The 20,586-nt window shown below is 38.9% G+C and overlaps 2 protein-coding genes across 8 annotated transcripts in view; both read right to left on the reverse strand.

The window, feature by feature from the left end:
• Positions 1–11,961: 11,961 nt before the first annotated feature.
• Positions 11,962–20,586, reverse strand: part of LOC147808594 (uncharacterized) — a 120,059-nt gene continuing 111,434 nt past the window's right edge. The window contains exons 7-9 of one of the 3 annotated variants that reach the window (XM_087163447.1): positions 17,929–18,378; positions 17,059–17,298; positions 11,962–12,543 (exon numbers count right to left, since the gene is read on the reverse strand). In XM_087163447.1, coding sequence (XP_087019573.1) covers positions 12,053–12,543; positions 17,059–17,298; positions 17,929–18,378 — 1,181 coding nt within the window. In that variant the 3' untranslated portion in view covers positions 11,962–12,052. Of the gene's footprint in view, positions 12,544–14,936; positions 15,301–17,058; positions 17,299–17,898; positions 18,379–20,586 lie in introns of those variants that run through there. The other 2 variants (XM_087163448.1, XM_087163449.1) reach the window with 2 other exon arrangements.
• On the reverse strand, positions 18,580–20,564 carry LOC147808595 (uncharacterized). 5 transcript variants are annotated; one of them, XM_087163453.1, is made up of 2 exons: positions 20,251–20,564; positions 18,580–20,178 (listed from the first exon to the last, which is right to left on the reverse strand). In XM_087163453.1, exons 1-2 carry the CDS (start codon positions 20,413–20,415, stop codon positions 18,721–18,723), a joined length of 1,623 nt encoding a protein of 540 aa, XP_087019579.1. In that variant the 5' UTR covers positions 20,416–20,564; the 3' UTR covers positions 18,580–18,720. The 5 variants fall into 5 exon arrangements, with proteins under 5 accessions (XP_087019579.1, XP_087019578.1, XP_087019581.1 ...); XM_087163452.1 differs by having other exon boundaries at positions 18,580–20,094; positions 20,161–20,564; XM_087163455.1 differs by having other exon boundaries at positions 18,580–18,930; positions 19,147–20,564.

The following is a 20,586-nucleotide window of genomic DNA, read 5'->3' on the forward strand; positions in this document are numbered from 1 at the left end:
TGGATTCTATTTTATTTAATTTTGTTTTTCTTGGGAGTTGTAATGTCTTAGAATACTAAGTTGTTTCTAATGCTCAGTCAAAACAGTAATTGCCAACTGTTGATTTTATACTCTATTAAAAATATAATTTTGAATACGTTATGTTTCATAAAATATAAATGTAATTTTGCCTTTGATTTTGTATCAAGACCATAAAGTAAACAGGAGGATAAACTTAACGCAACCTTGTTGGAAGTCGCATAAGAAGTATAACTTCTAAAGAAATGGAATAAAGATATTTATTTGTCTCGAAGAACCGTTAGAAGTCGTCTTACTATCATTGACGACAGTGATGCTTAATTAATGTTGGTAATATGCATTCATTGAAATAATATAAAATAAGCCGTGTGCTAAAAGGCAAAGTTCATGGAAGAAAGATTAATGAGAAATTCGTTTTAAGGACAGATGGAGAAATGGCCATTCTCCAAAATCCTTATGAAGTTCTAATAAATTTTATTTAAAAATTCGGCTTTAGTTTGGCTGCCACTCACAAATATGTAATGTTGAAGAGTTATGTAATAAGTACCAAATAATCTTAATATAGGTATAAAATATCATATTGATATATTAAGTGATTTCTAAACTTCACCAATCAGTTTTAATACCTATAATTTAGAATTAAGTGTTTTTCGACCCCTCGAAAGGGATATGTACCCGAGAAAATCACTTAAGAGTGGTAAATTTTAACTATCATGAATCGGTCGTGAGCAATAGCATGATGCCAGGAGATGCTAAAAACATTTTATCTTTATTCTAATGGGATGAACCACAAGAAAACAACATTTACTTACCTTCAATAATGTAAGATCACCGAAGATTACAACATATAACATTAAATTTAAAAATATTAAAATTATTTTCGCTATATTAATTGAAAAACTTAGTGAAAGAACCAGGTAAGCTATGTCTAGCTTATAGCTCTAATCGATAAAAAAAATAGTTAATTGCAAGTATTTAAATATTGCATTATTTTATTTCCGCTATGTCAGATAAATTCAATGAGCAACATGATGTGGTAATACGCGAAGACTACGTCACCAAATTTATACTTTTAAAGCTGTCTGATACCACGTATTTTTTTTATTTATATTTTTTTTTAAAACATTTTTCTAAAAAACTATTTATTTAAAATATTTATGTATTTAAAGGCAAAATTAACGGGAATGTTGTATTTATTGTTTAGGTGAAACGTAAAAAATCGCCACATTATTATTAAAGCTAACGATGCTTAATTAATTTAAATAACATATGCAAATTGAAATAAAAGAAATAAGCTTTGTTCTAGAAAGCAAAAGCAATACAGTTAATCTATTTATTTGACTAGAAGAACAGTAAGAAATCGTCATATTATCAATGACGATAATGATGCTTAATTAGTGTTTGTAATTTGTTAATTGACATAACAAACATTTCAAATTGACATACTTCAATATTATTGAAAAAATATTGGAGAAAAGATACTTATTGATTTTAAATTGATATATTATTACTGACACTAATGCTTCATTAATATTAATAATGTGTATTAATTGAAATAAAATAATATAAGCAATGCGCTAAAGAGCAAAGTTAATAAAAAAATTTGCTTAGGTGAACCGTTGAAAATCACCATTCACAGATGACGCTTAATTCATGTGTATCCCTGACGGTAATATGTACTACTGGTATTATACTAATTGGTGCAGTTTTGATAAGTATTCTACAATGGGTTTTCCGTGGTTTCAGAAAATATTTTTCCTGTTTTAGCAAATATAGTTTATTATTATTTTAATGAAAGAGAACAAAAGAACTTTGTTTTTTCCACTTCTAAATATTTTAATAGTAACTTAACGGTTAGATAGAGAAATGGCCATTCTTCAAAATCCCTATCAAGTTCTAATATGAATTCAATTTTTTTTTTTAAATTTCGGCTTTAGTTGACTGTCACTGACAAATATATTTTTTACAAAACTTAAATGTCGAAGAGTTATGTAATAAGTACCAAATATGCCAATATAAATATAAAATATTATAATGTTATATGTCGTGATGATTTAAACAGAACCAATACTAAGCCGTTTAAATACCGATACTTTAGAACGACCCCTCGAAAAGGATATATACCGGAGAAAATTATTTGATAATGGTATATTTTGAGTATTATGGTTTAGCTGCGAGTAATAGCATCATGCCATTATTATAATTATTGATAGAATATCGTAATTCTACGTTACATTTTAAAATAAAGTTATTTAAATCGGTTTCTGATCTTATTAACCATTTTACAATTATTATTTTTTGATGCAAATTACATTAATATGCTATTGTTTATTTAAATCTTCACTTTTTTTCACTACGTAAGCAAGAGGGGAGTTGTTATTTTCAGTTCTATCTGAAAGGCAAACAAAATAATTTTTGGATCACCAGACTAATTGTTGGGTGGAATCCCTCTACAAAATTCGTAAGATTTTTTTCTTGCACCACACTTTAAATTCTCATGTTATCTATTAGGATTTTCAATATTTCAGAAGTTAGAAAAATTGCAATTTTTTTAATGGTGACTGTCATACTTATACGAACAGTTAGGAGAATGACAGACATATATTATAGTTGCTATAAAATGTCAAACTTTAATCTTCATAGCCAGACAATAAAAAGAGATTTTTGCTCTTAATAATAAAAAGATTTATTTTATTTTAAAGTAATGCAGAATAATTCAGTGAAAAGAAAGAAGAATTCAAGTTCTCACTTGCCTTCGTATAAGCTTCTATCATTCTAATATTTTTATTTTTCAGGTCATTCATATATGTCAAGCTGGAGGACGGCAAATCTCTTTCCTGTGTCCTGTTGGCACGATATTCAACCAGGAAACGTTTGTGTGCGATTGGTAGTGTAACGTCAATTGCGGTGATACAGCTTCTCACTATGACCGTAATTCAAATCTTCATCAAGTTTCAGGTATTGGCATAGATGGGTCAAAAATCATGCGACTTCCAAACCAAAGTAACAATAAAGGATCTGACCAGTCACCCCCAGTTGGCATCCCAGCGTGGGATCAAGGCAATAAAGGATCCTGGGGAATGAAAGGACAGATAAATCAAAACAGGCTTCATAATTCGTGGTCTAGCTCTGGAGGGCATCAGAATAACAATAAGGGAACAAGAAGACATATATAAGAACTAGAACACATAAAGGAACTAGAAGATACATTTATATATAACAAAATAAATAAATACAAGAAAACACGAAGAAAGTTAAGAAAAAAAATAAGTTTCATTTATATATTTATATATATATATTACTGAGTAAAAAATTTTAAACTAAATACAATTTAGAATTATTGTTAATAAGCTTTACTATTTTAATGAGAGCTTATATTCTTCTAACTTTATATTTTAACATAAACGGATATTCAACAATACATTAGAAAGATAAAAGTAATTATAACATTAAATAAAATTTTAATTTTAGTCGTATCATTATTATTATTAATTAAACGTATTATTACTAATATCAACTTATTAATTCATTCGCGTCATTTAATTTCTTGCGAACATTTCCACAATATAAGTTTTTTTTGGAGATTTATCAACTTCTCCATATTTAAGATGGTAGTTTTTCTTAATTGTTGAAAATTGTAGTAAAAATTTTATTTTAACATTTTATTCAAACTGGTTTGAATCACTTTTTTTTATTCAAACTGATAAAATACTTCACAGCATTCGAAATTTTTTTCAATTACAAAAGCAATCTTCATAACTAATCTTCATAACTTTGCAACAGATGGCGGTTAAGTCTACCCTTAACCAGCGCCCTCGGTGCTAATTCAGAAAATGGTGTAAAAATACACATGAAGATAAACCACAATTTTGCAAAGAAAAAGCGTTTGTGATCTAATTATTTTAACATTTAAAAACTTACACGAACGATGCAAAATCTGGCTTAATAAAATTTTGCAAAAATTGGGAATTATTCATTGATTTTGAATGCTTCCATCTAGATGGGAAAATTGCCGAATTGGCGATTTTAAAAGCATTTAATAATTTTTAATACAGATAAGTTAATTGCTACATTCTATTATCCCAATATTTCCTTATGGAGAGATATCGCATATAAAGTTTAATATTATAGCTTTGTTTCAAGTATAAAGCACTTGTAGCGTAACTTTTTTAATTCTCGAGCGGAAGAGCTTGGAAAAACATAGTTATTTGATACTTCACTGCAGCTCTAAGTAATATAAAAACAAAAAACAATAAAAAAAACGTTATTATTTGATACTTCACTACCTCTCTAAATATAAAAACAACAAAAAAATAGTTATTTGAAACCATTCTACCTCTACGAGACAGTAATAATTCAGAGATTTTAGCTTAAAACTTACTATAAAATTACTTTAATATTGTTTGTTTATCTTGATATTGTTTGTTTGTTTTTTCAATTATGTTTTACATGTTCCTTGGAAGTATTATAAAACAGTACTCATGTATGTTGTAGAATAAAATATTTTATTTTTTAAGGTGTCGTAAATGCTTAATTGCTTGTGTGTTGTAAATGTTTATTTATTTATTTTTTTTATGTTTACACTTTCAAACTAAAAAGAAAATGTCAAAACTTTCTGCTTTAATACTGGATTAGGAATGGCAACAATCTATATTCAATTTTTATCAATTTGTTTTCAGTTTTCCTTTCGCTTTGCAATTCCTTAATTAAATACAGGATGTCCCAGGATTATTGGGACAAATTTTAAGAAGAGGTAAAGCTCAGGTATTCAGAATTGCATAACAGCCCATGGTCGGAAACGTCGCGTGAAAGTAGTATGACAAGTACAAGAAAAAAAGAGACCAAGGCTGAGACCTGTGGGTTCATTTCGCGTTTAAGATCTTTCTGTTTGTCGAGCATTTCTCTCTCTGAAATCACGTGCATATCTAACAGCTCGGTGTTCGTGAAACGTTGCTCCTCCTCCTTTGCAGGAAATGGCAGCTCAAATAACAGTTTCGATGCAGATCTGTTGCCTTCAATGCTCTTGTGAACAAAACCACTTAGCCGAGAACAAAGACGCTTCCGACCATGACTTACTGTGCAAATCTCAATCCTTGTGATGCCCCCTACATTCTTCTAAAGATTATCCCAATAATCTTAAGAAGAGTCGTGGTGGTAAAGGAGATAGAGCGTTCGCCTTCCAATGAGATGAACCGGGTTCGAATCCCAGCAATGGTTGATCAATACGAATTCCGCATCCGGCTAACACCGATCACGGTATATACCTTCAACATACCTGCACAATGCATTAGTAATTGTTTTCGCACAACAAAACGAAATGTAATGTAAAGAAAACGTACAAATCAACGATTCTTAGGATTCTGTTCAGAGAGAAAGAAACGCTATTTCCGAAAAAACTCATTTCTTTTTTATTCCACTCAACAAATGAATATTTTAGTGGTTTATCTTACTTTGGAACATCTGATATTAAAAGTAACTGTAAGAAATTTTGCAAGCAGAAAAATTCTGTAAGCAGTAAGCTTCGGAACATCTGATACTAAAAGCAACTGAAAGAAATTTTGTAAGCAGAAAATAGCCTCTTAAGTTAATATATGGGTGATTCTTTTTAAACATGACAATTAGAACCAAAAAATTTCTTCAAATTTAAAGTCTTCAAAATAATCTAATATTTTTTTTTGTATACTTCTTTAGTTACATATATTAATATCTTACAGACAGCAGTGTAGTTTATTGACATTTGCTCGAGGAAAAAAATAATAAAGAAATTCACCAAATCTTGAATGCCAGGAAAATGACATATTAGCTTAGCAGTTTAAAAAACAGTCATTTTAAGTTAATAGTAAGTAACTCAACTTAAGTCTTTATGTTAGGTGGACCATAAATTGCTTAAATTAATTCTTTTTATCCACTGTAGAAAGAATCAATTTTGTTTTTGTTATTGATATGTACAGAATAAAATTGTGCATAATAATCAATCATTAAATAAATAAATAACTTTGATTACATCCAACCATATTACAATCATACATACACTTGGTATTCGGTTAATATTTGCTTTTCCACCTGACAGTATTAGCAGTTAAAAAAAATTTTTGGTAACACTTCAATGTCCTGGAATTCATAAGCCAGGAAAATGACAGCCAGGATAATGACAAATTCGCCATTTTATAGCATATAACTTTAATTTAATATTTTGACCTAAGACTTTTACATTCTGCAAAAAACAACAGAATTTCTTAAAATAATTCAGATAAATCTATGTAGTTTATGTTATTAATGATTTCAAGTAGCCAGGAAAATGACAACACAAAAACCTACTCATCTTGAAAAATTTTTTGAAATAGATTTTGAACCAGAAAATTGGTTCATTATTCGTGCAACAATACATGTTCATATAGGAGGGTATCTAATAAATCTATTAACATAAGATATTTATAGCTGGCTCTATCTATCTTATTTATAAACCACTAAATAAAAGTAGCCAGGAAAATGACAGATTTTCTTAGTACAAAAAAATTATTGACAAAAAAAAATTATTTTAGACGAAGATTTTGCAAATGTAATAACATCTGCGTATATTCTAGAAATGCTTACACCGGTTGAGATAAAAAAAATTAGATATTGAAAAATTCATGGGAAGTTTTGAAGCTAGTTCTTATTGGAAACATTGTTTGGGACATGCCAAGAAAATGACATTTTGAAGTTCGATTAAATTTTTTAACTATACAAAACAGTCAATGCTAGTGCAAAGTCATTTTAAAATGCTAACAGCAATGCAATTTATTAATTTTTTTAAAAAAAAGTTCTTAAAGTATTTTAGTATTAGATCTTGGAGCAAGGGACAGTGAATTGTCATATTTCGTGAGAATCACTCATATATTATGCCACTTTATTGAATAGAATTGTAGCTAAGAGTAGAAAATAGCCACTTAAATTAATATAGTATATTATACCACGTTTTTTAATAAGATGGTGGCTAACAGTGGAAAACAGCGACTTAAGTTATTCTATATGATTAAATTTTTTTCATAATGCCACTTTATGTATCACTGCAATGTAAAAAGTCGGAATAAAACTGGTGTAAACCCTGGCCGTAAGATAAGTGGAATAAAATGGCAATTAATTTCTTTGAATTGAAATTTCTTTGTGCAGTATTTGCAGGGCTGCCAATTATAAAATATGTGATATAAAAACTTGATTAAAAAATGAGATGTTTGCATAGTAAGACCAAAATTCCAGACATCAGACATTTGTCAATGGGGAAAAAAACAACAATCAGCAAATGAAACAGTTACTAAACAGAATTTTCTATAATCACTAAACTTAATGAATATTTTAAAAATCCTTACAAAAAATTATGTAAAGAATATTAAGTGCCGTAGTGTAAATTTAAGAGAGGAAAAAATATTGTTAAAAATTTATAGCTTACTATTGCTTTTAATCGGATTCTTCAAAATTTAATTTCATTAATTGCATTCCATTTTCCTATTTCTTAAGTGTGCAAACTCTTGCATTTTAAATGTCAGCATTTTTTTTCTTATTATTTTTCTCACTTTAAAAATATACTAGATTGATTATATCAGCTCTATATATTAGGCAGGGTGGCTACAAAATAATGTTACAAAATATCGAATCATTTTATTACACAGATATTAAATAGAAAATTATAAATACATTAATATGATATATATAAACACTATAAATGGGGAAAAAAAGTCATTCGAATCGACCACTATCTTTATCAATGACTGAAGATAATCTCTTACGTCATTTGTCCGATGGCGGCACGAATGATTTTAAGAGGTAATTTGTCCCATTCAAGCAATAAAGAAACTCTGAGAGAGACCAAAATTCGATCCTTCTTAGTATTATCTTTACTAACTTAAGACTCTAAAATTCTCAACAAAACAACACAATTATCTAAAGGATTAGATCTGGTGGTGAAGATGGCCAATCTTCTTGTTTAATAAACTTCTGGCAAATGACATGGAACCAAGCCCGTGTCGTTTTGGGATAGTCTGTAGTTGAAATGTACAATTCTTTTTGGTATGCAATCTGTCTGCATGTGGTAATAAATAAGTAGCCAATGCATCCTTTTTGTAATATTCAGAATCGATTATCGAACTCTTTATCGATTAATTTCACAAAATTTTTTTTGAGGTTTGACACTGCAGACCTAAATCAATTCAGAAGTCTAGTTCTGAAAGCGTTGTACAGTTCGAACATTTTCAGGTATATCATCGAAATTGCTGAATATACAACATTACTTTTAACATAACTTTATTCAATGAAAAATATTTTCTCATCAGTAAAGATTATTCCGTCAACACTCTTGTTATCTTGCCGGTTCAGCAATTTTTCAACCTTTTTAATTTTTATTCACTTGTAAAATCTTGAAATTTTCTATAACGATAAAGGCAAAAACACAAATCTTCATTTAACCCTCTGGCGGTTTAGCGAATAAGCAAAATTGGGTAAATGTTTACCCCCTATACATTGATTTCCTATCTCATGATATGGAAAACCCGGTATTGCTATGCGGAGAAGACTGGAGGTTACATTACGACATTTTACGTACAGAATTGTTATTGGATTAACATAACTTGCAGAGCTCTACGGCCCACGTTGTCTTCTGCAGCTAGTTTATTTGCTGAACTTTTTGGATTTCTTCGTATCGTTTCACAAATTCTTTAAATGTTTTCTTTTGTAGAAACTGAGCATAGAAGACCTGACCTGGGTCAATCTTTACAGCTATTAGTATCCATTAATCGATTGATAATTTCATATATAAATATTTTATTAAGCCTAAGAAATTTCTATTGCTTAAAGATTCTACTTGCAGAAAATCCGATATCAATAAGCTGTTAAACCATCAACATTTTTTATTGCATTTTTAAACTGATTCTGAACAATTTGTTTCAAACAAAAATCGTCTACACTTATAAAATGTACCACTGACAAGAATATACGTATGCATGAAGAGAGAGAGAGAGAGAGAGCAATTGTTTCTCCAAACAAATTTACTCCTGTTTTTTTTTTTTTTTTTTTTTTTTTTTAGAGTTATATCTTGAAGTAATTAGAAACCACCATGTTTATTCCTTTGACTCTCCATTGTGTTTGCAACTTTAATTATTGGTATTTTCATCAATTTTAATATTTTAATTTTTCTTTCCTCTCTTACTTTTGTTTTGATTTATCTGTACATAAGGTTCCTTCTTCTTTTTACTTGTGCAAGCAATATTTCAATATATATTTATTTTTAGAGATAACCATTTTCATCTTGTTCAAATACTGTAATTCTAGTTTTCGTCAAATACGTGACAGTTGGCTATTCGGTCACTCGCGCATCACATCACCTCAACCATAAACAAGCTCCTATCCCAGTTTTTAGGGTTCTATTTAAGGACACGTGATTAAGACTCCGATCAGATGACATAGACAGCGCCTCATCTGATACCTCTCTCTTCATCGACATAGGATAAGAACCTTCGATTTCCAGAGTGGATAGTCATGATCAATTATCATATCCACTGGGTATATTAAAGGGATTTTTCTCGAACTGTGTGAAAAATAAACCAGCTAGCGTAAATACCAACTTCTAATTAATAAGTCCTCGAATCATTAGTGAGAAAAACAAGATGAAAATACCAAATCCAGATCCTTCCAAAAGGGAATCGGAAATTTAACACTTTTGCCAAAAGTTTGGCATAATTCGGATGTTATATTGCAGGTTTAAGTAAACAGAAGGGAAAAATTTAAAAATTGGTGCGAAATCTTAATAGAATAAAATGTTTCAACTTATTCCTACGTACCAATATATGCTTATAAATTAAATAGAAGGGTTCAACTTTTCTGAAAAAGCAAATTTTGATTCCAAATTTTAGACAGGCAGTCATTGTAGTAGTTATTTGGTTGTTCAAGGTTTTAAGGTCCCATGGGGTCCTTTTACTTTGCCATCATGTGATACTTTATCTTGCAGCAAAATCTTATTTTGCGCTGTTAATTATTAAGGTATGATGACTAAAATCGACCGCATTGCCATATAATCAGGCAGGACATTCTAAATGACATACTTTTTTTAGCTCAAAGAATTTGACTTGATATGTAGCGGATTAGAGTCCCTGTCCTCTTTTATCCGAGTTGAGACCTACAGTTGATGAGACTAATTGGTATATAAACATGGGAAGAATTAAGGCAGTTGGCGACTGAAGCGCTTAAAGAATAGATGTTGCTAAACGTTCAAAAGCCTTTAGTTTTACATTATTAGTGGTTTGTACCATTTGCTGAATTAGTGCTGTCAGACTGGCTTCCCTGCGGCGGAAAGGTTTAACCGTTTCTGGTGCAAAATATTTTGATTTAAAAATTTTAAACAGGCAGCACATTAGCAAGAATGATAATTAATCAAAAACAAAACAAAAAATCTTGTAACAAAAGATTTTGCAGAGTGGTAACGAATTAAAAACTTAAACTTGCCTGTTCTGTTTCATTCGGTAATCATGAAATAATTGAGAAAAAAGTAGCATGCGTGGCTGTCAACTTGTACGTCCGTTGAAAAATAATTTTCTTAGTGGTAGCAACATTAGCGTTTTGGCATATTAAATCTTGAAGTTTAAAGTTTCAAAAAAAAATTTACACTCTTGACGAATCAAAAATTTTAAAATCTATGAAGATAGGATATATTTGTTGACTAATTATGCTTATACATATCTCAATAGTTTTGCTTTTTGAAAATTCCTCCAAACTTAAATGTTGTGTTACTATCACTTTGTAAAATCTTTTTCAACGAGTGTACAAATTTGTAGGTATGGAAATGTACCAACTAATTTGAGACAAAATTTTTCACCTAATAATAGCAATTAATTTATTTTATTTTATAACCGTCGTTGAGCAATAGACACAATTTTTGAGTTTACGACTACTAAAGCTCAACTACGTAGCCTTGTAATGTTGAACCCAATCCAGAAGACAAGGGAACTCCTGGATCAAGTATTGGGAAAAATTTGCTTTCGTGGAGGACTTTCTGAAGGAACTAATCAGCATTGGCGTTACAGGGAGAGGAAATCAGGTGGACGAGCATGCATGATTAAATGCCCTTGTTTACGATTTTTTTTTAAACAGAAGTATTCCTTTGGTATTGCGCAGCGAAACACTAAAAGAAACCTAACTAGACTTTGGTCGGAATTGAAAGGTAAAGTCCGGGCAGTTCAAATAAACAAACAGCATGAGAGATATTCTAGTTTTAATTATACATATCGATATACGCATATTGAATTGTAATTTAGAGCCTGTTTTTAGTTTTAATAATTCTTAGTATTTAAAGTAGAAAAGAATGGCTTCTCTTACGCGAAAAATAGCAAAGTATATTTTTATTTCCAGTTTTCCACCTTTTTATTTGGTTTTTAAGTTTTTTTCATGTCTATGAGAGAATAAATTTTTTCGTTTCAAGTGTAATTTCTAAGTATCATTGAACTGCAGATGAATCAAATTCTAATGTTTATAAGTTGAGTAAAATGTAAATAAATAAAAGGTTTTACACAATGTGTATGTCTCATATTTTTTGAACTTCGTTTAAATAAAAGAGTATCACATACAAAGTCAAACTGAAATACAAGGTCGTCTAATAAGCGAGTTTAGTCGAGTTGAATTGCGAAGAAATCCTAATAAACTTTCGAAAGTAGTTTTGGTAGTTAAATGTTATGAGCATAGGTAGTTGGAATTGAATTTCTTAAGTTTATCCTCCTGCTTACTTTATGGTCATGATACAAAATCAAAGGTCAAATTATATTTATCTTTAATAAAACATAACATATTCAAAATTATATTTTTAATTGAGTATGGAATCAACAGTTGGCAATTACTGTTTTGACTAAGCTTTAGAAATAACTTAGCATTCTAAGACATTACAACTCCCACGAAAAGCAAAATTAAATAAAACAGAATCCATTTGCCTTTAAAAATATGCTTTTATTTCTTATCATTTGTGAAAAAAGTGATAGAAGTTATTTTTCGTGATAGAAGTTATTTTTTAAAAAAATTAACCGAGAACGGCTCCGAAAGATTGACTTACAGCAGCAGCGGAATTACCAATAGAACTGAAGTCGATTTGACCAATATTGGAGGAACTCAATATGTGTATGAGAGTAGCAACGAGTTCCAGAAGAGCTTGTATAACTATTTCAGCTTGAGATGCTCCGGCAGAAGAAGCGCTGACTTGTCCGACCAAGTTAGATACAACTGATTGCAAGGCACCAACATTCAATACCCCACCTGAAGCCAAACTGGAAGCTGCTGAACTGATTCTAGATTGAGAAGCTCCAAAGTTAATTCGTGATACAGCGGAAGCACTAGATGCTGCACTAGCTCCTGCGGCACTTCCATATCCAGTTTGCACACCTTGGCTATAGCCTCCTGCAGCAGCACTGGCGACTGCACCGGCACTAGCACCTCCTCCAGAAATGTAACTGGATTGTACAGCTTGACCATAACCACCAGCGGCAGCTCCTGCTGCTGCACCTGCTCCAGCACCTAAAAGATCTTTTATTAGTATTGCTTATGTACTTATAAACTCTAAACTAAATAAATTCAAATTTATTTATTTATTTATTATTAAATTTAGCAAATTGATTTTTCTAAATCTATTTATTTGTATTTTTATAGAAACCACCGATAATTTTAGGTAATATCTAACTTGCAGATTGTTTTCCTTCTCTTTTGATCGTAACGTTCGCCTTCCAATGAGGCAGTAAACAAAGATATAAAAGAGTGAAAATACAATCAGCTGCCACTTAAACCTGAAGGATACTTAGAAAAATGATATATCAGTATGCAATCATTTCGGCTTCTGGCGCAGCAGCTGATATATATAAAGCTTCCGAGGTTTATCGTTTGCTTACATCTGGAAAACTGGAAAATTCGACGAATTCAAAATCAGTGAACTATAACAATGGGGATGCTGCACACAGAAGACAAGATATATTATCCACAGCTTTACTAATTGCCACTACTATTTCATGACAGGCTATTTTTATTTAATTGTTCCTCCTGCGGAAAGTTGAGTACATGGCCAATGAGGATAATAGTAGCATGTATCTGCGTATGTATGAATGTTTGCATCAGGATAATAAAGGCATCTGGATTAAACATCCATGAGAAAGATACATGAGAAAGGATTCGTCAAATTCAAAACATTGATTTGCTTTTCAATTTTTTAAAACTGTGAGATTCCTATTCATTTTCAAAATTCTAAATTGTGTTGTAAATAATACGCTCAAAGGTTTTTGTTTAAAAGTAATGGATTTCGAACTTTATTTTAAATACAAAAAATTCAATAATTTATTACCTTTATTACTTACGGTCGATTTAAAAATTGGACCTAATAGAGAATATATTTCACAATTTTCTGAAAAAGGGGAAAAATAAACTACTTTTCTTTTTAACTGAAAGTAATTATTTTTACATCTTTCCTCACAAATCTTGTCTTAGTTAGAAACCAAGAACGTAGTTTAATAGATTGCGTAGAAGTGCATTTTCCACTTTACTTCAACAAGTTTATTTCTTAAATGCTTTGCCGCTTAATTCTTAGTAACTCGATAGCTTAAATGCTTCACTTCTTATATTTTAACAACTTGATTGCAACTTCATTTCTTACATGATTTGCTGCTTATTTCTTAACAAATTGAATGCGACTCAATTTCTTAAATAATTCTTCTAAATGGAATAGTATACACAAAATCAGAAAATATAATCGAAAGAGTAACTGATAAGTAAAACCAAGCTGCAAATGCAATGGATAGCTGACGACAGAAAGTAACAGTCTGATTTCTTATGCCCGTTTTAATTCATTTTAATTTACGAAACTGGATCAAAAAAATACCCCAAACCTTATCTCGATTCACGGATTCGAATGAAAAAACTATTAAATTATTAATGCTCCAATCAAAATAAATTTGAAAATAAGACTAAATGGCCAAAAAATTTGTGTAAACGACGAAAAAATTAGGAAATGTGTATTCTTATTTTATTTCGGCATTTCTTTTGCGCAGTCAGATAAGTATGTTTAACATGAAAAGAAGAAAAGTTAGTCTACGAAACATTGATATTTGAGAATAAAATATTGAATTCTTAGAGAAAAAAGAAGAGCTAATAAACTGAGATGCGAGTATTTAAAAGGATCTCATATCATAGAATATTTAAATTGGTATTTTCAAAAATATTATTAATAGAAATGCAGATTCAAAAAGTAATAAAGTTCCAAATTTCTAAATTTCCAAGAGTAAAGAAAGAAAAAAATCCTTATAATATCCTAATACTATATAAAAATATAAAAACTTAAAATTCATAAAATTTCATATTTAAAAGTAATATTACAAATAATACAGTAAAAAATGTAAATTTAGATACTTCTTAAATTAATCGCCCAATTTTAATTAAAAAAATTACCTGCTGCAGCCCCTGCTCCTGCACCAGAACCATATCCCTGACCTGCTCCTTGTCCATAACCTCCAGCAGATGCTGCTCCAGCTGCTGCTCCTGCACCGGCACCAGATCCTGCACCAGCACCATATCCTTGACCTGCTCCTTGTCCATAACCTCCTGCTGCAGCAGCTGCTCCTGCCCCAGAACCAGCACCAGCGCCATATCCTTGACCAGCTCCTTGTCCATAGCCACCCGCTGCTCCTGCACCAGCTCCAGATCCTGCACCAGCACCATATCCTTGACCTGCTCCTTGTCCATAACCTCCCGCTGCTCCTGCTGCAGCAGCTGCTCCAGCACCGGCTCCAGATCCTGCACCAGCACCATATCCTTGACCTGCTCCTTGTCCATAACCTCCCGCTGCTCCTGCTCCGGCACCTGCTGCGGAAGCTGCTCCTGCACCGGCTCCAGATCCTGCGCCACCACCATATCCTTGACCTGCTCCTTGTCCATAACCTCTAGCTGCTCCTGCACCAGCGCCTGCAGCTGCAAATGCCCCAGAACCAGCACCAGCGCCATATCCTTGACCAGCTCCTTGTCCATAGCCAGCACCACTTCCTGCTCCTGCTCCAGCAGCTGCTCCTGCACCGGCTCAAGATCCTGCACCAGCACCATATCCTTGGCCTGCTCCTTGTCCATAACCACCTGCTGCTCCAGCTCCGGCCCCTGCTGCAGAAGCTGCTCCTGCACCGGCTCCAGATCCTGCACCAGCACCATATCCTTGACCAGCTCCTTGTCCATAACCAGCACCACTTCCTGCTCCAGATCCTGCACCTGCTCCAGATCCTGCACCTGCTCCAGATCCTGCACCTGCTCCTGATCCTTGACCTGCTCCTTGTCCATAACCTCCAGCAGATCCTGCTCCTGCTCCGGCTCCAGATCCTGAACCAGCACCATATCCTTGACCTGCTCCTTGTCCATAACCTCCCGCTGCTCCTGCTGCAGCAGCTGCTCCAGCACCGGCTCCAGATCCTGCACCAGCACCATATCCTTGACCTGCTCCTTGTCCATAACCACCCGCTGCTCCTGCTCCGGCACCTGCTGCGGAAGCTGCTCCTGCACCGGCTGCAGATCCTGCATCACCACCATATCCTTGACCTGCTCCTTGTCCATAACCTCTAGCTGCTCCTGAACCAGCGCCTGCTGCTGCTCCTGCACCTGCCCCAGAACCAGCACCCGAACCATATCCTTGACCTGCCCCTTGTCCATATCCTCCAGCAGCTCCTGCACCTGCTCCAGCACCAGCTCCAGATCCTGCACCAGCTCCTTGTCCATAGCCAGCACCTCTTCCTGCTCCTGCTCCTGATCCAGCTCCAGATCCTGCTGCAGCACCAGCACCAGATCCTGCACCAGCGCCATATCCTTGACCAGCTCCTTGTCCATAGCCAGCACCACTTCCTGCACCTGCTCCAGCTGCTGCTCCTGCACCGGCTCCAGATCCTGCACCTGCACCATATCCTTGGCCTGCTCCTTGTCCATAACCACCTGCTGCTCCAGCTCCGGCCCCTGCTGCAGAAGCTGCTCCTGCACCGGCTCCAGATCCTGCACCGGCTCCAGATCCTGCACCAGCACCATATCCTTGACCTGCTCCTTGTCCATAACCTCCAGCAGATCCTGCTCCTGCTGCTGCTCCAGCGCCTGCTCCAGATCCAGCACCAGCACCATATCCTTGACCAGCTCCTTGTCCATAGCCAGCACCTCTTCCTGCTCCTGCTCCAGCTCCAGATCCTGCTGCAGCACCAGCACCAGATCCTGCACCAGCGCCATATCCTTGACCAGCTCCTTGACCATAGCCAGCACCACTTCCTGCTCCTGCTCCAGCTGCTGCTCCAGCTCCGGCCCCTGCTGCAGAAGCTGCTCCTGCACCGGCTCCAGATCCTGCACCAGCACCATATCCTTGACCTGCTCCTCGTCCATAACCTCCCGCTGCTCCTGCTGCAGCAGCTGCTCCAGCACCGGCTCCTGATCCTGCACCAGCACCATATCCTTGACCAGCTCCTTGTCCATAACCAGCACCTCTTCCTGCACCTGCAACTGCTCCTGCACCAGCTCCCGATCCTGCTGCAGCACCAGCCCCAGATCCTGCACCAGCACCATATCCTTGACCAACTCCTTGCCCATAACCAGCACCACTTCCTGCTCCAGATCCTGCTCCGGCTCCAGATCCTGCTCCAGCTCCAGATCCAGCACCTGCACCATATCCTTGACCTGCTCCTTGTCCATACCCTCCAGCTCCTCCAGCACCGGCTCCAGATCCTGCACCAGCACCATATCCTTGACCTGCTCCTTGTCCATAACCTCCTGCTGCTCCTGCTGCAGCAGCTGCTCCAGCACCTGCCCCAGAACCTGCACCAGTGCCATATCCTTGACCAGCTCCTTGTCCATAGCCACCCGCTGCTCCTGCACCTGCCCCATATCCAGCACCAGAACCAGATCCTTGACCTGCTCCTTGTCCATATCCTCCAGCAGCTCCTGCACCTGCTCCAGCACCAGCTCCAGATCCTGCACCAGCGCCATATCCTTGGCCAGCTCCTTGTCCATAGCCAGCACCTCTTCCTGCTCCAGCACCTGCACCAGCTCCAGATCCTGCTGCAGCACCAGCACCAGATCCTGCTCCAGCTCCTTGTCCATAGCCAGCACCACTTCCTGCTCCTGCACCTGCTCCGGCTGCTGCTCCTGCACCGGCTCCAGATCCTGCACCAGCACCATATCCTTGACCAGCTCCTTGTCCATAGCCAGCTCCTCTTCCTACACCTGCTCCGCCTCCTGCACCAGCTCCAGATCCTGCTCCGGCACCAGATCCAGCACCTACACCAGATCCTTGACCTGCTCCTTGTCCATATCCTCCAACAGCTCCTGCACCTGCTCCAGCTCCAGAACCAGCTCCAGATCCTGCACCAGCACCAGCACCGGATCCTGCTCCAGCACCATATCCTTGACCAGCTCCTTGTCCATAGCCAGTACCACTTCCTGCTCCTGCGCCTGCTCCAGCTGCTGCTCCTGCACCGGCTCCAGATCCTGCACCAGCACCATATCCTTGACCAGCTCCTTGTCCATAACCAGCACCTCTTCCTGCACCTGCTCCAGCTCCAGATCCTGCTCCAGCACCAGTTCCAGATCCTGCACCAGCACCATATCCTTTACCTGCTCCTTGTCCATAACCTCCAGCTCCTCCAGCGCCTGCTGCAGATGCTGCTCCCGCATCTGCCCCAGATCCTGCTCCTGCTCCAGCTCCATATCCTTGACCTGCTCCTTGTCCATAACCTCCAGCAGATCCTGCTCCAGCTCCTGCTGCAGCTGCTGCTCCTGCACCGGCTCCAGATCCTGCACCAGCACCATATCCTTGATCAGCTCCTTGTCCATAACCAGCACCACTTCCTGCTCCAGATCCTGCTCCAGATCCTGCACCTGCTCCAGATCCTGCTCCAGATCCAGCACCTGCACCATATCCTTGACCTGCTCCTTGTCCATAACCTCCAGCTCCTCCTGCGCCTGCTGCAGCTGCAGCTCCTGCACCAGCCCCAGATCCAGCACCATATCCTTGACCTGCTCCTTGTCCATAACCACCCATTGCTCCTGCTCCGGCACCTGCTGCAGAAGCTGCTCCTGCACCGGCTCCAGCTCCAGCTCCAGCGCCATATCCTTGACCAGCTCCTTGTCCATAACCAGCACCACTTCCTGCTCCTGCCCCTGCTCCAGCACCGGCTCCAGATCCTGCACCAACGCCATATCCTTGACCAGCTCCTTGTCCATAACCAGCACCTCTTCCTGCACCTGCTCCAGCTCCGGCACCAGCTCCAGATCCTACTCCACCACCAGCTCCTGATCCAGCACCATATCCTTGACCTGCTCCTTGTCCGTAACCTCCAGCAGATCCTGCTCCAGCACCTGCTGCAGCTGCTGCTCTTGCACCGGCACCAGATCCTGCACCAGCACCATATCCTTGACCTGCTCCTTGTCCATAACCACCCGCTGCTCCTGCTCCGGCACCTGCTGCAGCAGCTGCTCCTGCACCGGCTCCAGATCCTGCGCCAGCGCCATATCCTTGACCAGCTCCTTGTCCATAACCAGCCCCTCTTCCTGCTCCTGCTCCAGCTCCTGCGCCTGCTGCAGCTGCTGCTCCTGCACCAGCCCCAGATCCAGCACCATATCCTTGACCTGCTCCCTGTCCATATCCTCCAGCAGCTCCTGCTCCAGCTCCAGATCCTGCACCAGCACCATATCCTTGAGCTACTCCTTGTCCGTAACCACCCGCTGCTCCTGCTCCGGCACCTGCTGCAGCAGCTGCTCCTGCACCGGCTCCAGATCCTGCGCCAGCGCCATATCCTTGACCAGCTCCTTGTCCATAGCCAGCACCTCTTCCTGCTCCAGCTCCTGCACCAGCTCCAGATCCTGCTGCAGCACCAGCACCATATCCTGCTCCAGCACCATATCCTTGACCTGCTCCTTGTCCATAACCAGCCCCTCTTCTTTCTCCTGCTGCAGCTCCTGCACCAGCTCCAGATCCTGCTCCAGCACCGTTTGCAGATCCTGCTCCAGCACCATATCCTTGACCTGCTCCCTGTCCATAACCTCCAGCAGATCCTGCCCCTGCACCTGCTGCAGCTGCTGCTCCTGCTCCGGCTCCAGATCCTGCACCAGCACCATATCCTTGACCAGCTCCTTGTCCATAGCCAGCACCGCTTCCTGATCCTGATCCTGCACCTGCTCCTGCTGCTGCTCCTGCCCCGGCTCCAGATCCTGCTCCTGCTCCAGCACCATATCCTTGACCTGCTCCTTGTCCATAACCACCCGCTGCTCCTGCTCCGGCACCTGCTGCTGAAGCTGCTCCTGCACCGGCTCCAGATCCTGCACCTGCTCCAGCACCATATCCTTGACCTGCTCCTTGACCATAGCCTCCAGCTCCTCCTGCACCTGCCCCAGATCCGGCACCAGCACCATATCCTTGGTCAGCTCCTTGTCCATAACCAGCACCTCCTCCTGCTCCAGCTCCTGCACCGGCTCCAGACCCTGCGCCAGCGCCATATCCTTGACCTGATCCTTGTCCATAACCTCCAGCAGATCCTGCCCCTGCACCTGCTGCAGCTGCTGCTCCTGCTCCGGCACCAGATCCTGCACCAGCACCATATCCTTGACCAGCTCCTTGTCCATAGCCAGCACCGCTTCCTGATCCTGCTCCTGCACCTGCTCCTGCTGCTGCTCCTGCCCCTGCTCCAGATCCTGCTCCAGCACCATATCCTTGACCTGCTCCTTGTCCATAACCACCCGCTGCTCCTGCTCCGGCACCTGCTGCTGAAGCTGCTCCTGCACCGGCTCCAGATCCTGCACCTGCTCCAGCACCATATCCTTGACCTGCTCCTTGACCATAGCCTCCAGCTCCTCCTGCACCTGCCCCAGATCCGGCACCAGCACCATATCCTTGGCCAGCTCCTTGTCCATAACCAGCACCTCCTCCTGCTCCAGCTCCTGCACCGGCTCCAGACCCTGCGCCAGCGCCATATCCTTGACCTGATCCTTGTCCATAACCTCCTGCTGCTCCTGCACCTGCCCCAGATCCTGCACCAGCACCATATCCTTGACCAGCTCCTTGTCCATAACCAGCACCTGCTCCAGATCCTGCCCCCGCTCCAGATCCTCCAGCAGCTCCCGCCCCAGCGCCAGATCCTGAACCTGCTCCATATCCTTGACCTGCTCCTTGTCCGTATCCTCCTGCAGATCCTGCTCCTGCACCGGCTCCAGATCCAGCACCATATCCTTGACCTGCTCCTTGTCCATAGCCTCCAGCTGCTCCGGCTGCAGCTCCTGCACCGGCGCCAGATCCGGCACCAGCACCATATCCTTGACCTGCTCCTTGTCCATAACCTGCTGCTGCTCCAGCTCCAGATCCTGCTCCAGCTCCATATCCTTGACCTGCTGCTTGTCCATAACCTCCTGCTCCTGCAGAGGCTGCAGCACTGCCTGCACTACCTGCTCTAGAAATTACATTTTCTGTTTGAGTAGTCGTAACTACATTTTGGGTCTGTGAAATTTGGGATGATGCTGCTCCACTAGCTGATGCAGTTCCAACTGAATATGCTCCAGCTGATCCAGAACCAG

The sequence above is a fragment of the Parasteatoda tepidariorum genome, chromosome 5 (assembly GCF_982258835.1).
Source record: "Parasteatoda tepidariorum strain Cologne lab strain chromosome 5, Ptep-v5.0, whole genome shotgun sequence".
NCBI classification, from domain to species: domain Eukaryota; kingdom Metazoa; phylum Arthropoda; class Arachnida; order Araneae; family Theridiidae; genus Parasteatoda; species Parasteatoda tepidariorum.

Bases quoted from the DNA above. Each gene is read 5' to 3' on its own strand.
- LOC147808595 (XM_087163451.1), bottom strand. From the start codon at position 20,415: ATGGACAAGCAGCAGGTCAAGGATATGGAGCTGGAGCAGGATCTGGAG.